This window comes from Rhinopithecus roxellana, chromosome 4, assembly GCF_007565055.1.
Source record: "Rhinopithecus roxellana isolate Shanxi Qingling chromosome 4, ASM756505v1, whole genome shotgun sequence".
Classification (NCBI taxonomy): domain Eukaryota; kingdom Metazoa; phylum Chordata; class Mammalia; order Primates; family Cercopithecidae; genus Rhinopithecus; species Rhinopithecus roxellana.
The window spans coordinates 28378729-28396788 of NC_044552.1; the positions used below are offsets into that span (position 1 = coordinate 28378729).

The following is an 18060-nucleotide window of genomic DNA, read 5'->3' on the forward strand; positions in this document are numbered from 1 at the left end:
TGGGATTACAGGCGTGAGCCACGGCGCCCGGCCATGGGTTACACTTTTAAGCGTATGGATGAAATAGAGTGGAAGTAACACTTGACTGGGAGTCAGAATACTTGGGTTCTAGTCCTGGGTGGCTCTAAGTAGGTGACCTTGGGAAAGCTCTTATTTCCCAGGGCTTCCGTTTCAGTATTTGCACAGTGAAGATGCTCATCTCTAAAGTCCGAGGTCATTTTAACAACTGACCGTCTCATTTTCTTCTGACCCCACATTTGGGAGGGAGTGCTTCTGCAGTGCGCCGCTCAGGTCTTGAGTGAATACATTTTGCCCATCGGTTCAGGATCGGAGGCTAAGGGAGGCACCAAGAGGGTGACGGCGCCCCCTTCCCAGCTCTGCAGCACAAAGCCCTTCGCAGCTGACCGCAGCGGTTGGTTCGCTTCTCCCATCTACGGGTCTGTGAGGTCCTTCATACTACTTTTTAGTCCCCAGCCTGATTCCTGGAGTACAGCTGGTGCTCAACAAATACTGAGTGAATGTGTGAGGGAAATAAAGGAGAGGCGGACGCTGGCATCCGGGAGCTGCGCAATGATCTAACGAATTTCTGCAAAAATTACAGCTACCCTGCCTTTCTCCTAGGCTTCAAGGCGACTGCCGGGTGCGAAAGGAACCGCACACCCCTCAGAGGAGAAAGAAACCTTTCAGACCGGAGAGGCAGATGGGAGCGCGGGGGGAGGAGGCTCCAGCCAGCCCGCCCCCGCGCTGCGCGCGCCACCGCCCCTCACAGCGAGCGCCTCTGGCCGCCGCAAGCAAGGCCGGCGGGTGGCGCGCGATCTTCGCGTCGTTCTGGGCCGGCGGCCGCGGCGCCGCGCAGGTGGGTGGGATCGTGGCGGAGCGCCAGGCGCCCAAACAGGGGCGAGAAAGCGCCATGGCGGCTGCGGCGGCTGTGTCCGGTGCTCACGCCGCGACGAGGTGAGGGGGCCGCCTCTTCACCACTGAGGAGGCCACAGCTGCCCGCCCACCCGCCTTCCACGCGGGCCGCGGCTCCGGCATGGCCGGGATCATTAAGAAGCAGATCCTGAAACACCTGTCCCGGTGAGAGCGCCAGCGTCGGCCCCCGGCGGTCCCGGGCCCTTCCTAACCTCTCCCACCTCCTCCCTGACGCCGCGCTCCGGGCCCAGTCTCCCTCTCTCCAGCCCGGAGCCGGGACTCCGTGGCAGCCCTGCCTAACTCGAGCCCGGACAGCTTGCACCCCGCGCCCGCCGGCGCCCACCGTTGTCGCCGCTCTGTGTTTCCCCTGCGCTGGGCCCTCCTGCCCTGGCGCGGGTGCCGCTAGTTTCTTCCCACCCTAACAGCCCCCTGGACTTTTTCTCTCCCCTCAAGGGCTCTCCTGGCCTGCTGTCCCCACCTCCCACACCTCCGAGCAGGTCATCCTGTGTTCCCCTGACCGTCTTTCCGAGGCCCCCACGAAGCCCACCCTTGCCTGCCGGAACCAGCTGTCTTCTCTCCTGCCTTTGGGCCCGTGCGCCTTCCTCCAGGCCTCTGACCGCCCTCCTCTCCCAGATCCTGTGCCCCTGCCCGTTCTAAATAACGCTGCCACCAGTCCTGCTAAGCCATTTCCCCTTAGATTTCCAACACCAAGACTGGTTTTTTCTTTCCCAGGAGCACCCACCACCTCCTCCTCTTCTGTCTGACCCTGTTGCATCACCTTTGGAAAAGCCCAGCACCCAGGGTCGTTCCTGTGGACTTCTTTCTCCCTCTTTTGCTTTTCTTTTCATTACACAGCCTAATTGGAGAAAGGTCATGAGAGTTGGGGATAAAGTTTCCGCAACCTTCCCTTTAAGATGTGGAGGTTTTTTGACAGCCTGTGAAAAGAACCAACAACATCCGCTTCAGCTTTGCAGCCTTTTATTAAGCAATGTTATGTCTCTGAGTGATTTGGCATGAGGAGGCTGGCCGGCAAAACAGTTTTCAGTTGTAGCCGAGTGACTGCTGAACCCCGTGTTCCGGTTGCGGGTTGTCAGAACCAGTGGCCACAAAAATTGGGAGCTAGGTTTCACTTAGTTTTCACTCCTTATTTCATGCTGGAGTTGGTTAATACCTTGATCAGCCTTTGTATCTCAAGTGGAGAGTGATCCAGGGCTTGGAGGCACAGTGGTCAGTGGTTTTCAGGAGGTAGGGGTGAGGGGAGATGTCGGTCAACATGGGACACCCAGGCTTGCACTGATGTTTCTTTCTGGGTCTTCTCATTGCTTTGGTAAGCGGTATGTGAGATGCTATTCCTGCCACTGCATCCCCTTTTCCTGGCTGACACTCTAGCTTATTTACTGTTACTTTGATCTGAGACTTTAATTAGTAATTAGACCCAGATCCATCTTTTGGTTAATCACAACGTAGTAAAAGAAAAATTGCACATTGGAGGCTGGTGCTGGAAAGTGCCTTTGGACCTTTTACTCAGATTAACGTAATATATTCTTTTTCAGGTAATAGTAATCTAGATGTTCCATGAGTCTGGTTGTTTTGTGTAAAGATATAGTAGTATTTGGGGCATGACCAAAGATCGCAGAATGGAACAGAAAATTGTATAATTTGAAAGGACACAGAATTTTAGGGCTTAGAGATGATCTCACCTATTATAGCATTGTTAAGATCCTGGGTTCTTTCTGATTTACTTTCTCTAAAACGGGAATAAGAACAGTATCTACTTCAAGGGTACAAAAAAAAAAAAAGAATGAATAAGACCTACTATTTGTCCAGCCCAGCCAACATGGTGAAACCCTGTCTCTACTAAAATACACAAATTAGTCTGTCATGGTGGTGCACGTCTGTAATCCCAGCTACTTGGGAGGCTGAGGCAGGAGGATCACTTGAGCCCAGGAGGTGGAGGTTGCAGTGAGCCTTGTGCCACAGCACTCTAGCCTAGGTGACAGAGCAAGACTCTGTCTCAAAAAAAAAAAAAAAAATTAGTATATTTTAAGATAAAGTGTGTAATTGGATTGTTTGTAACTCAAAGGATAAATGCTTGAGAGCATGGATACCCCGTTCTCCATGATGTGATTATTTCACATCGCATGCCTGCATCAAAACATCTCCTGTACCCCGTAAATATATACACTACTGTGTACCCACAAATTAAAAATTAAAACAGGTTATTGTAGTACATGAATTAATATATGTGAGGACTTAGCACAGTGCCTAACATACAGTATGTGCTCAATAACACAGGTATGGTTATTTTTTGGATCACAATTTGTGTGACAATTTGATATAAGCTATAGACCTTGTCTCTGGAAAAAAATTCATATATGCAAACAGGTGATTTTTATATAAGTTTGAGAGGAAGGAGCAGTTATAAACTCCTGAAGCACATGCCTGAATCCCTCAAGGCATCCTGGAACTAGGTGAATAATCCCTGATCTAGTTCCATACTTCATTTTATGGCTGAGGAAACCAAAGCCTACAGAAGTGTAAGTGACTTGCCCGAGTTGCATAGGAAGGTAAGGTAATGGAACAGAACCTAATTCTGGTACACTTTTCTCTGTAGTGCACAGATATTCTGTGCACTCCTATGAACATAGAGTTTTGTTTTGTTTTGTTTTGTTTGAGATGTAGTCTCACTCTGTCGCCAGGCTGGAGTGCTGTGATGCGATTTCAGTTTACTGCAACCTCCACCTACCGGGTTCAAGAGATTCCCCTGCCTCAGCCTCCTGAGTAGCTGGGACTACAGCTGTGCACCACGATGCCCAGCTAATTTTTTTTTTTTTTTTGTATTTTAGTAGAGATGGGGTTTTACCATGTTGGCCAGGATGGTCTCCATCTCCTGACCTCGTGATCTGCCTGCCTCTGCCTCCCAAAGTGCTGGCATTACAGGCCTGAGCCACCGCACTCAGCCTTATTTTTGTTTTTTAGAGACGGAATCTTGCTTTGTGCCTAGGCTGGAGTGCAGTGACACGATCATGGCTCACTGAAGCCTTGACCTCCCAGGCTCAAATGATCCTGCTGCTTCAGCCTACTAAGTAGCTGAGACCATGCACCACCACGCCCCTGGCTAATTTTTAAAATTTTCTGTAGAGACCAAGTTGCTATGTTGCCCATGTTGGTCTTGAACTCCTAGCCTCAAGCAGTCCTGCCTTGGCCTCCCAAAGTGCCGGGATTACAGGGGTGAGCCACTGTGCCCAGCCTGAACATACAGTTTATAAAGAAAAATCTTAGCAGTATATTCTTACACATTCCTTGGTGAACACAGTGCCTTTTTAAAATAGTAGATGAAGTAGGAATAAGTATCACAGACATTGGGGAAAATTTCTGATTTTCTCAGCATTGGGCAGGGGACTGAGGAAGAGGTCACGTTACAGTTGCAATTTCAGGGCTGCAGGAAGAGGTGGTAAGTTATGAGTCTTGTTGGGGGAAAGGCCAAACTCTTGGGGCTTTTGTGTTTGTTTAGCTTGGAAAAGCTGCCTAATCACATGTGACATTTGTGTCTCTGTGTAGTCTTTACCACATACAGGCTGGCCTGCCTGGGGAGGAACTATGACTCTGTGGCTTCCCAAACGTGATGGGGAAAGAGAGAGAAGGGAAGGCGTACCAAGTTAAATAAAGATATACTGTATTAAATAAATACTGTAGGTGTTTGATAGTTACTTGTTGCTAGTGATGACAGTGCCATTTGACTTAGAGGAGAATGGCCCACAGCGGAGAGGATATACTAGTTAGTCATATTATGCTGATTTGGGGCATGAAGTTTTTCAGATGATAAAGTATCTTGTTGGAATGCACCCTCCTTAGTAGTAGAGTATTTTGGTAAACAAGATTTGAAGAGAATGGTATTCAATATGCTTTTCTTAAATGCCTACCCTAGGCCAGGCACTAATCTGGGCACTGGGGGAAATATAAATGTCTTTTAAAGGCTTTAACTCATGATTTGCATGACTGCTGCTCAATGCAAATAGCTTTAATGCCCAGCATTCATTTAAATAGACTTTGGAAGAAACCTTTTCTTAGAAACACAAAGTAATCATTTAAAAAATATTCAAAATTGATTTTTCACTAAATTAGGTTTTTCTTGTTTTAGATTACCTAAGCTAATGACCTTTCATACAAGTAAGAAGAAATATGATAGATTTTAAAGAAAGTCAAGCGTCTATCGTTAATGGAAGGAGCATGGACTCTGAAGCCAAACATGCCAGATTCACCTTCCAGTCCTGCCACTAATCAGCAGGGCAGCCTTTTGCAGTGGTGTAGTCTCCGCTCATTGCAACCTCTGCCCCCCGAGTTCAAGTGGTTTTCCTGCCTCAGCCTCCCGAGTAGCTGGGACTACAGGTGCATGCCACCATGGCCAGCTAATTTTTGTATTTTTAGTAGAGACGGGGTTTCTTTCTTTTTTTTTTTTAAAATAGTTTAATGTATTTTAATAGCAAACTTACAGGAACAGCACAGAAGACAGACAACATTAAAAGCATGTACTTGGCCGGGCGCGGTGGCTCAAGCCTGTAATCCCAGCACTTTGGGAGGCCGAGACGGGCGGATCACGAGGTCAGGAGATGGAGACCATCCTGGCTAACACGGTGAAACCCCGTCTCTACTAAAAAATACAAAAAAACTCGCCGGGCGAGGTGGCGGGCGCCTGTAGTCCCAGCTACCCAGGAGGCCGAGGCAGGAGAATGGCGTGAACCCGGGAGGCGGAGCTTGCAGTGAGCTGAGATCCAGCCATTGCACTCCAGCCTGGGCGACAGAGCGAGACTCCATCTCAAAAAAAAAAAAAAAAAAAAAAAAAAAGCATGTACTTGTATGTAGGACAACTCAGAAAAGTATAGTGAATGGATGGAATCTACTGTATGATAAAAATGCTACAAACACCATTTAGTTGCCGTCAATAAGAAATTTACTTGTTTTAAAAAAATCCAAATGCTGGCATTGTCCAGAAAAATTTAACAGGTTTATTTATAATTATTATTATTATTATTATTTTTGAGGCAGAGTCTCGCTCTGTCGCCCGGACTGGAGTGCAGTGGCCAGATCTCAGCTCACTGCAAGCTCCGCCTCCCGGGTTTACGCCATTCTCCTGCCTCGGCCTCCTGGGTAGCTGGGACTACAGGCGCCCGCCACCTCGCCCAGCTAGTTTTTTTTTTTTTTTGTATTTTTAGTAGAGACGGGGTTTCACCGTGTTAGCCAGGATGGTCTCGATCTCCTGACCTCGTGATCCGCCCGTCTCGGCCTCCCAAAGTGCTGGGATTACAGGCTTGAGCCACCGCGCCCGGCTATTTATAATTATTATAAAGATGAACCGCTGAAACTTGTTCACTGAAACATTTAACTTGCATTAATGCTTTACGCCTCTGCATTTATATTAAAAATTCACACACAAATGAAAATGGAAAAACTGCCAATACCTGATTTCTGTCCCCTATTTTTCCACTCGCAATCATATACTTAGGTACCATTTCACCCCATGGAAAAAAAATATCTAACGTTCAGAACTACCAATAACAGGAAGAAGAGAGTTTTTTTTTTTTTGAGAATGAAATGTTTCCCATCATAGTGGATTCTTAAGCACGTTCTCCATGTATGCGGCGTGCTAGCTGGATGTCTTTTGGCATAATTGTTACACGTTTGGCATGGATAGCACACAGGTTGATGTCTTCAAAAAGGCCAACCAGATAGGCCTCACTTGCCTCCTGCAAAGCACCGATAGCTGCGCTCTGGAAGCGCAGATCTGTTTTAAAGTCCTGAGCAATTTCTCGCACCAGAGGCTGGAAGGGAAGTTTGCGAATCAGAAGTTCAGTGGACTTATAATAACGTCTAATTTCACGGAGCGCCACAGTACCAGGCCTGTAGCGATGAGGTTTCTTCACCCCTCCAGTAGAGAGCGCAGTCTTGCGAGCGGCTTTTGTAGCCAGTTGCTTCCTGGGTGCTTTACCACCGGACGATTTGTGGGCAGTCTGCTTTGTATGAGCCATGGTACAGGGACCTCCTTACTTACCCCCTCTTCTCCTTCGGCTGGAGCTCAGCGAGCGAGAGGCGGCGCGGCGGCGGCTGCGAACACCGAGACGGGGTTTCATCATGTTGGCTGGGATGGTCTTGATTTCTTGACCTTGTGATCCGCCTACCTCGGCCTCCCAAAGTGCTGGGATTACAGGCGTGAGCCACTGCGCCCGGCTCTGAGCCTTAGTTTTCTTATCTGTAAAAGATAAGAAGGAGGAAGAATAATACGTATCTATTCGATTTTTTTTGGCACATTGGGGATAAAGTTTTTATTATAGTGCCTGACATATAAACAGATGTTTAATAAATAGTCGTTATATAACGAAGCCAAAGAAGTTCGGGCCACTGTGATGGCATGGATGACAGAAACCCAGCCGGCTCTTTTAAAAACCTATCAGGAGCCTTAATTATTTATTTTAAATGGTGGCAGGAAATGTGAACCTCAGTGATAGAGACATGGCTGATAGACATGATAGATATTTTAAAAACATGTTAGACGAAATTTAGAGGCATAGAAGATTTCAGCATTTCTTTTGGAGAATAAGAGAGCCTGACTGCAAATTTAGCCCTCTTAGTTCATGATGACTGCCTCCATTCATCATCTTGATGAGCACTGAGGAGCAGCAAAGATCTTACAGATCATCAGGGCCAGGCTCCGGTTGACAGTGAGGAATTCCAGGCGCAGAGAGGCTGTTACTTTTCCAAGGTCCACTTAGGTGGAAGCTTGTTGGACTAGTCACAACTTCAGGTCATGTTCTTTTCACATTAGATTGTAGTTATTATCACGTTCTTTTCCAAAATAATTATTTCATGCATTTTCTAGTAATAGTTAAATCCTGTGTTTGTTTCCCTTTCTCATTTTCTTGTGTTGCTTCAGAATAAAAGCACTTTTATTTACTTAGCAAGTATTTAATAATAACCCACTGGGCTAATAAGCACTTTACAAATCTTAAGACAATTTAGTCCTTGTAATAGCCCTATGAGGTACATATTAGGCATATTTTATAGATGAAGAAAGGAAGCACAGAAAAGTTAAATAACTTACCCAAAGTTGTAACTAGTAAGTGATAGAGAGATTCAAATGCAGGCATTCCAATTCCAGAGCTGTGCTCTTCAACTACTCTGCTGCCATAATGCCTCTCATCTATTGAATGTTTCAAACTGAACATGCTCATGTCACTAGCAGCCACCTGAAGAAACAATATTACCAGCATCTGAGAAGCCTCCCACCCTGCCCTGTGTCTCCTTCCAGTCATTACCTCCACCAAAGGGTAACCAGTGTCCAGATTTCTAACAGCATAGATTAGTTTTGTCAATTTTGTACTTTATGTAAATGGAATTATATTTATACTTTTATGTCTGACTTCTTTAGTGCAACATTTGTGAGATTCATATTTTGCATCAAGTTGTAGACTATTTTTCATTGCTGTGTAGCATTTCATTGTGTGATAATACCTCAGTTTACTTGTACATTTTACTGTTGATGGAATTCTAGATAGTTTACCGGTTTAGGGCTGTTATGAACAGTGCTACTAGAAACATTCTAGTACATGTCCTTTAAACAAATGTACACATTTCTGTTGGAAATATATGTAGGGTAGAATTTTTAGATTGTAGAATATGTATATGTTCAGCTTCAATGGATACACTAAACCATTTTCCAAAGTGGCTATACCAATTTACATTTCCACCAGAAGTGTGTGAGGGATCTGATTATTTTATATCCTTCCCAAGTGCTTTGCATTTTTCATTGTAGCCATTCTGGTGAATGTATTTTTAATTTTCTTTCTTTCTTTCTTTCTTTTTTTTTTCCACTTTGTCTGTGGTAAACCAGGTCGGTATTTTATTTTGCTGTCAGTTCAGTTTTTAGATTCTGAGGTATTTAAAATTTTAGTCACAAGCAAATGTCAGAACCTTGAAAATGTAAGATCTTTTTTGGAGAAATGTTCATATTACAAAGGTATGATGAAAATAATTAGGGTTATTTCTGACCATTAACTACAACATTTCTTACTTGGATTGGATGTAATGCTCAGCCCTCTGTCAAAATGACAATCACGTAGATTAAGAGAAGGGAGGGGCTGTTCTCCAGGCATTTGGGTTTTTGTTAAATATTTGATATTTAGGCTACCCTGGATTTTGTTTGTTTTTTTGGAGACAGGGTCTCGCTCTGTTGCCCAGGTTGGAGTGCAGTGCCATGATCTTGCCTCACAGCAACCCCCACCTCCTGGGCTCCTGTGATCCTCCTGCCTCAACCTCCTGAGTAGCTGAGACTATAGGTGCCCACCACCAGGCCTGGCTAATTTTTGTATTTTTAGTAGAGACAGGGTTTCACCATGTTGGCCAGGCTGGTCTCGAACTCCTGACCTCAAGTGATCCGCCCACCTCAGCCTCCCAAAGTGCTGGAATTACAGGCGTGAGCCACCATGCCTGGCCTAGGTTACCCTAGATAGTAATGAAATAGTTTCATACTTACTTTGTAATCTTGCCCCATTAGCATAGCATTTTATCTTTATTAAAGAAATGGAAATTTAAATAGCCAGGCATGGTGGTTTGCACCTGTAGTCCCAGCTACTTGGGAGGCTGAGGCAGGAGGATCAGATCACTTGAGCCTGGGAGGCTGAGGCTGCAGTGCGCTAAGATTATGCCACTGCACTCCAGCCTGGGTGACAGAGTAAGACCCTGTCTGGAGAAAAAAAAAAAAGTATTTAACAGCAATAAAATTTTCGAAGCAAATACTGTAGTATGTATTTGACATACAATAGCATAATATATGGTTTACAGTAATGAAAATTACCTGCTTTGAAAAATTGAGAAGCATATCAATGTAGCAGAAAGAACCAGGCTTTGGATTCCAAAAGGTGGCTGTGAATTTTGACTCTGCTACTTCTAAGCCAGACATTCAGCAAGTTTTTTAGCTTCTCCAAGTTTCAGTTTCTTCATCTGTAAAATAGGCATAATAACGCATAATGTTTTAGAGATTAGAAATGTATAAATCTCCTTGGTCCTGGAAAAGTATTCCATAAACAATAACCATTACTATTTATCTTATTAGAGTAGCTCAAGAGAGATGACTGTTACTTTTTGGAGATAATGCTTTTTTTTTTTCATCATCTTCAAGGTTATGCCAGACTTTTCCAGATGTCTAATTCTGTAGACATTTAGATATTTGGAAATTACATTTCTTAGTCTTTCAGTACAGAGAGGTTGAGATTAATGCTTTTGCATTGATGCTTGTGCAGAGAAGGAACCAAAGTTGTTCCTATTTATCTTTTTTTTTTTTCATGGCAACACATACCTCAAGGAGGAGACTTTGACCTCAGTGTAGCTGAAATAGCTGAAATGTATATACTGGCTTGGGCCTTTAGAGGATTTACTTATACAAAGTCTAAGAAGATAACATACTTTATTAGGGTAAAAAAAATATTAGAGGTTATTTAGGTACCCTTACCTAATGCAGAACCTGGTTGAATAATCTGAGTATGGCATTGATTACTGAAAAGAAAGCTGAGTTCTTTATACCCACTGTAGTGTGTCCTCTAAAATAGCAGGGAATGTGTGTCTTGGCTGCTTTGAAATGGGAGAGTTTGAGGATGCGTTGAGTGGGTGAAGTGGGAGAAGATATATGTAGTGAGAATGCATGGTTGGAATTCAGAACTCGGAGAACCTTAGACTTGGGGAGTAATGGCGGTTGTAGGGAGGGGAGGACAAGGAAATCCAGTTCATCCCATATCTTTAAGGGACTTTTTAACTCTGTGTGGTAAGGGCAAGTATTTGGTACTGGTTGTGAACACATATTAAAGTACTGGTGCTAAATACAGATAAATACTGGAAAAGAACATTTCCCAGTATCTATAAGCAGTAGAATCAATCAGTATCTACAGTAAAGCAGAAAACTAAAGTGTAAAATAATAATACATCTTAGTAGTTTAGGTAAAGGGTATGTAGTTTGTATCTGTCACAAAAATAAGGCATATATATATATGAAATCTTGGTTCACTGCCACCTCTGCCTCCCAGGTTCAAGCAATTTTCATGCCTCAGCCTTCTAAGTACCTGGGATTACAGGCACATGCCACCGTGCCCAGCTAATTTTTTGTATTTTAAGTAGAGATGGGGTTTCACCATGTTGGCCAGGCTGGTCTCAAACTCCTGGCCTCAAGTAATCCACCTACCTGAGCCTCCCAAAGTGTTGGGATTACAGGCGTGAGATTACAGCCACCGCACCTGGCTAGGCTTAGATATATTATAAAATATTTGTTGAATTGACTGTTGTTTCATTTGCCTACACAGCAATCTTTTTATATGTATGCTTGGTCTTTAGAGTGCATTGGTTATATGTAGCTTGGATTCCAGCCTATCGTTTTAAAAAATTGTGGAGGCATTGATGGCAATCAATGTATTTAAGTCAGACTTGACAGAAGTACTGTGTTACTGTGTTCCCAACAGTTTTTTCTAAGTTTGAAATTTGGAGTGTGTAGTCCGGTAGAAATAGTGATGTAATGTTGAATAGTTCCCTACATTAGCCTGCAAAAGCCACATAAGATTACTATATGAAGTTCTGGGTCTTGGTTGTTAGGGAACTGTACTTGAAGGAGCTGGGGAGAGGGGGAAAAATACTTTTTCCCCCCATTCCTTGGAGTAAGTTCTTTTAGATCATCGTATCTCATCAAGGACTGTTTTTGGTTGTCACAGTGATTGAGGGTTATGACTAGCGTTTGGTGAGTGAAGGGCCATGTCCTGCAGTACATGGAATAATCTCACATAAAGAAGCATTGTCCCTTGTCTTTTTTGACTTTTGAATGTCATTAGATGTTTATGTAGCTGAATCAACTGTATAGATTAAATGAACTTAGAATCTAACTCTATTTTACATAAAAGCACAAAGTATTGCACAGCTTTAAAGTATGGTGAATATTTTAGGAAACTACCATGAGGGAAGATTGTTTTGAACTTTACCAAGAGTTTGTCACCATTTTGGAAAATGCTGTTACTCTTGGTATTGGAATCACCAATATGATAAAGTTATGTATGCCTGTATTTTAATTTATTTATTTATTTACTTTTGAGATAGAGTTTTGCTCTTGTTGCATAGGCTGGAGTGCAATGGTGCGATCTCAGCTCACTGCAACCTCTGCCTCCTGGGGTTCAAGCAATTCTCCTGCCTCAGCCTCCCGAGTAGCTGGGATTACAGGTGCCCGCCACCAAGTCCAGCTAATTTTTTTTTTTTTTTGAAACGGAGTCTCGCCCTGTCGCCCAGGCTGGAGTGCAGTGGTGCAATCTCGGCTCACTGCAACCTCCACCTCCTGGGTTCAAGTGATTCTCCCACCTCAGCCTCCCAAGTAGCTGGGATTGCAGGTACCCACCACCACACCCAGCTTATTTTTGTAGAGACTGGGTTTCACCGTGTTGGCCAGGCTGGTCTTGAACTCCTGATCTTGGGTGATCTTCTCTTCTCGTCCTCCCAAAGTACTGGGATTACAGGTGTGAGCCACTGTGCCCAGCCTGACTGCATTTTTAGTAGTTCAAATCCTGGTGATACCACATTTGCATGCAAACATCTGACAACTCTGTCTTCTGGTACAGTGGTGTTGGAGCACTTACATGTTGAAATACAAATGATTTTATTGTAAATTATTTTCCTTTTATATTATACTTTGGACATTGCATTTTACTTTTTTTTGAAATTATGTAAGTAAGTAGATTATATTATATGTAAAAAAAATCACTGAGAGACTGGGCACAGTGGCTTACACCTGTAATCCTAGCACTTTGGGAGGCTGAGGTGAACGGATCACTTGAGCTCAGGAGTTCCAGACCATCCTGGGCAATATGGTGAAACCCGTCTCTACAAAAAATACGAAAATTAACTGGGTATGGGGCATGGTGGCATGTGTTTGTAGTCCAAGCTACTTGCGGGGCTGAGGTGGGAGAATTGCTTGAGCTGGGAGGTCAAGGTTGCAGTGAGCTGTGATCGCGCCACTGCACTCCAGCCTGGGCAACAGAGCAAGACCCTGTATCAAAAAAGAAAGAATAATAATTTTAGTAACTAAGAGAGGCATTGTAAAGTTAAAAAAAATAAATAAATAAAGGAGTTGAGTCTGTTAGGGTTGAAAGCTGCTGACTTAGTATGAAATTTCTTTTGTATGAAATTTTGAAACAGCTAAAGTTTGCTCTTGTACGCTCTCTTTTTTCCCTACTATATGTCTCTTCCTCACCTCTGGAGGTCTCTTTTCTCATACCCCTAGTTGCTCTGATTTTGCCCTCAGTGCTTTGCTACCGTACCCCCAACCTGCTCAGGTCTGCATGCTCAGTTTCCCTTGCTTTTTCACCAGAATCCTCAAATCTTTAGGATATGATTTCAACTAAATCAGGAGGAAAAGTAGAGAACATATGTTGGAGCAGGAATGCCACCAAATAAATAACCAGATCTAATTCAGAATATGTCCTACTAGGTTTGCTCTTCTAAGCTACCCTTACTTTCACAGTTTCTGAATCCACAGATACTCCAAAAGTTCCCAGTTTGTTTTGTTTTTCCAAAATGGTGTCTGTGGCAGTGGGGACAGGACATGGGTCTGGGGAGCATGGTATGTATCAGTCATTTGAAAGTTGAAGAGTTCTAATATGTAGAAAATCCAAATGAGGGAATAAGTTAATCCAAGCTGACTGCTTCTGGTCATCTGTTTCGGTGCTTTCCTCAGCAATACTGAAAACATTCATTTTTCCTTCTCAGATAAATCTTTTTCTTTTTCTTTCTTTTTTAAATGTTTCTTTAAACTTGGATGAAAGAAGGGGCTGCAGTTGAGGAACACATTTCATTTGAGAAAGTGTCTTCACAGAGGCTGATACGAAGTTAGAGGCCTTGCAGTATATAGTAGTATGTGTATCGTTTTGCTGAGCCTCAGTAAATCCCCACACTGTCTTCCTTTCAGGCAGGCTCTGGCTCCCTAGTCCTCTGAGCCCAGGTGAGGTTCCTTGTCTCTTTAAGGAAGGTTTGCTGCAGGAATATTGGATACACATCTGTAGGTAGTGTCTCAGCTCTTCCCAGATGCCTGGCCTGGAGAGTTCAGGTAGTGTATCATTTTTGTCAGCTGGACCCAGACACTGAGCTACCTTTGAGGACTCTTGTTTTGGAGACTATTTATTCATTAATTATTTAGGCAAACTTTATTGCCCATCTGCCATTGGTTGCCAAGCAGTAAGAACTCAAAGACAAATGAGACAAGGTTTCTGTTAAAGGACCTAACTGCCAGTAGGTCTATAAGCAAAAAGCCCAGTAATGCATTAAGAAGTATCTGCAGAGCTGGGGGGTTGGAGTGGGGAGTGGCACAGACGGGAAGAAGGTGATGCCAGGCAGAGGGAGCCGCATGAACAATGGTACTGAGTTGAGAAGCAGCAGGGTGCATTTAGGAGACTGCGTATGGTTCTGTATCACTCGAATGTAGGGTTCGAGGGTGGAACACAGCTAGAAATGATATTGGAAAGACAGAAACTAGATCATAGAGGCCTTTTGTACTATGCCAAGACATCTAGATAGGGCTCAGCTTGTTCCCTGCTGCCTTCAGTTGCTACTGCCTTTGATCTGAGGCAACTGAAACATCTCCAAACCTCTACCCCTGTGTTGACTTTTTTAAAAGTCAGGGAGATTGTATGGTTTAGTCCAGGCTGCAGGTTCTTGAGCCAGACTGCCAGATTTTGAATCTTAGCTCTGTCAATTACTAGCTCTATGACCTGGGCAAGTTATTTAACCTTTCTATGCCTCAGTTTTCTCATATATAAAATGGCGATAATAGTAATCTTTTACATCATGAGGTCATTGAGAGAAATACATTAATTTAAAATGTATAGGCTGGGCACAGTGGCTCACACCTGTAATCCTAGCACTTTGGGAGGCCAAGGTGGGCGGATGGGTTGAGCTCGGAAGTTCCAGACCAGCCTGGGTAACATAGCAAGACTCCATCTCTACAAAAAATAAAAAAAATTAGCTGGGCATCGTGGCACACACCCGTAGTCCCAGCTACTTGGGAGGATCACCTTAGCCCGAGAGGTCAAGGATTTAGTGAGCTGGGACTGTGCCACTACACTTCAGCCTGGGCAATGGAGTGAGATCGTGACTCAAAAAAAAAAAAAAACAAAAGTATAAATATAAGCTGGATGGCTGGGCATGGTGGCTCACACATATAATCCTAGCACTTTGGGAGGCTGAGGCAGGTGGATCACTTGAGGTCAGGAGTTTGAGACCAGCCTGGCCAACATGGTGAAACCCCGTCTATACTAAACATACAAACATTAGCCAGGCATAGTGGCTCACGCCTGTAATCCTAGCTACTTGGGAGGCTGAGGCAGGAGAATCGCTTGAACCTGGGAGGTGGAGGTTGTAACGAGCTGAGATCATGCCACTGGACTCCAGCCTGGGCAACAGAGCGAGACTCTGTCTCAAAAAAAAAAAAAAGATAAGCTGGGTGTGGTGGTGCATGCCTGTATTCTCAGCTACTCAGGTGGCTGAGGTGGAATGATTGCTTGAGCCTGCCCAGGAGTTCAAGACCAGCCTGGGTGATATAGCAAGACCCTATCTCAAAAAAAAAAAAAGAAAAAGTATAAAGTGCTTACAGCAGTATTTAGAATAAAGTAAGCAATTATTAAATATTAGCTATTTTAAAAATAATTTTTATTCTCAGAGCAATAGCATCCTTTTTCATTTTTCCTGGATGTTAATTTTATTTTATTTATTTATTTTTTTTGAGACGGAGTCTCGCTCTGTCGCCCAGGCTGGAGTGCAGTGGATCTCAGCTCACTGCAAGTTCCGCCTCCTGGGTTTACGCCATTCTCCTGCCTCAGCCTCCCGAGTAGGTGGGACTACAGGCACCCGCCACCTCGCCCGGCTAGTTTTTTTGTATTTTTTAGTAGAGACAGGGTTTCACCGTGTTAGCCAGGATGGTCTCCATCTCCTGACCTCTTGATCCGCCCGTCTCAGCCTCCCAAAGTGCTGGGATTACAGGCTTGAGCCACTACGCCCGACCTAATTTTATTATAAAACTTCTAGACTGGGCTTTTAAAATGTATTTATTTCTCTGTCACCTTTTTAAGCACTTTGCACACCTAATTATCTCTAATGGGAAGAGTGTGCCTTCTACCTCAACCTCACAAAGAGATTTATTTTCATATTTACAGATGATAGTCTTAAACTTGGTTTAACAAGTCTGGTTAATCAGACATATTAGAGTTAGTTTGCAATGTGTAGAAGAATGCAGATGGACTGTTGGATAGCTCATTCCACCTATTTGGCAATTGTCATTTATTTGCTTTGTATTGTTATCAAGTCATTAAGTATTAATTGAGCATCCTTTTCCTAAACTTTATGTTTGACATAGACTAAATTTCCCAGTTCTTGCTCTTAAGGATCTCATAGCCCTTAGGGTTAGAGACCTTTGTTTTTATTTTAAATTCTGTTTTGTATCCTCCACAGTTCTTTTATATGGTTTGAGGCCATTACCCTAGCCAGTTGAATGTGCTGCTCTCAGGTATGTGTTCGTGCAATCATTTGCCCAGGTGAAACAACTCAGAGGTCTGACAGGGCTTTTCTTTCACCACCATATGTAAAAGAGCTCATTTTGCGCAGTCTTTGCCTCTTAACATAAGCATACATGTTGGTCTAAGTTAAGGTCAGTTCTGCTCAGAAATTAACGACAGCCTTACTGTATAAATTTTCTTATCCTCAGTTTCTTCCTTGGGCAATTTTCAAAGATACATGCTACACTTCTCTAAATAGCTGTTTGAGGCAGTAACATGGATAACCTATTCTTTTTTTTTTTTCCCCTGAGATGGCGTTTTGCTCTGTTACCCAGGCTGGAGTGCAGTGGTGCAATCTTGACTCTTTGCAACCTCCTCCTCCTGGTTCAAGTGATTCTTCTGCCTCAGCTTTCCGAGTAGCTGGATTACAGGCTCCTGCCACCACATCCAGCTAATTTTTGTATTTTCAGCAGAGACAGGGTTTCACCATGTTGGCCAGGCTGGTCTCAAACTCCTGACCTCAAGTGATCCACCTGCCTTGGCCTCCCAAAGTGCTGAGATTACAAGCATGACCCACTGCACCTGGCAGATAACCTATTCTTATCCAATAGTGAATAACAAGCAGTGCCTGTTAGTGGAATAGGCCTTCCTTTTCTGAGCAAGTACATTTTCACTTGGGGTAATCTAGAGCCTGCATGTAGGTTTTAACACTAGGAGTCTAATATTCACAGTATATCAATTATTATCCTAGATGTAGGTTTGGGAATTGTCAAGAAATGGAAGTAAAGGAAATTAAGGGAGCTGTTAGGATGACGAGAAATGTTCCTAACAAAGTGAGCCATGCCAATACGTGAGTCAAGAGATATAGTATCTTCAGGACTAGTGTAGGGAAAGAATTTGGGCCCTAACCACTATGGGAGCTGAATGGTCAAATAATTGAAAGCGGGTAGAGGGTTGCTATCTCTGAGATAGAGTCACTGAGGAGCTCTGAGTTCTAATTCTAGAATGATTACAGGTGTGAGCCACTGCGCCTGGCCTGAAGGTATTCACTTCTAGGAAAGAAGACTGGCTCAAGCCAAACAGGTTATTAGGACTTGAGCTAAACAGGGTAGGTTTTAGCAAGTCTTTGTGCTTAGAGGAGGGAATTAGAATGTTCAGCAAGACTACTGTTGAGAATTAAGAAAAGAGAACCTCTGGGGAATCCTTGTCCTTTCAACTGGCCCAGTATTGGAATGGCAGTAAATGAGAGTGCTGCAAGTCATGGGCTAGACAGCTACCATGGGTGTGGGAAACATATGCAATGAGTTAGATTTGTTGAGAATGTAAATCCATATCATGTCTATGAAAGAAATATGGGAATATCTGTCAAAATAGAAAATGTAGGCTGGGTGTGGTGGCTCACGCCTATAATCTCAGCACTTTGGGAGGCTGAGGTGGGTGGATCATTTGAGGTCAGGAGTTCGAGACCAGCCTGGCCGACATGTTGAAACCCCGTCTCTACTAAAAATAGAAAATATTAGCTGGGTGTGGTGGTGGGCACCTGTAATCTCAGCTACTTGGGAAGCCGCGGTAGGAGAATTGCTTGAAC

The 18060-nt window shown here is 43.8% G+C and overlaps 2 protein-coding genes across 3 annotated transcripts in view; one reads left to right on the forward strand and one right to left on the reverse strand.

Moving 5' to 3' along the window:
• The first annotated feature begins 690 nt into the window (after positions 1-690).
• Positions 691-18060, forward strand: part of UHRF1BP1 (UHRF1 binding protein 1) — a 77132-nt gene continuing 59762 nt past the window's right edge. Inside the window, exon 1 of one of the 2 annotated variants that reach the window (XM_030929271.1) lies at positions 691-1077. In XM_030929271.1, coding sequence (XP_030785131.1) covers positions 1034-1077 — 44 coding nt within the window. In that variant the 5' untranslated portion in view covers positions 691-1033. The remainder of the gene's footprint in view (positions 1078-18060) is intronic. The other variant, XM_010389615.2, reaches the window with a different exon arrangement.
• Positions 6483-7216, reverse strand: LOC115896960 (histone H3.3-like). The gene has a single exon (XM_030929279.1). It carries the CDS (start codon positions 6936-6938, stop codon positions 6528-6530), a length of 411 nt encoding a protein of 136 aa, XP_030785139.1. The 5' UTR covers positions 6939-7216; the 3' UTR covers positions 6483-6527.

Excerpts from the sequence above, each read along its gene's own strand:
- LOC115896960 (XM_030929279.1), bottom strand. The coding sequence starts at position 6,938 with ATGGCTCATACAAAGCAGACTGCCCACAAATCGTCCGGTGGTAAAGCA.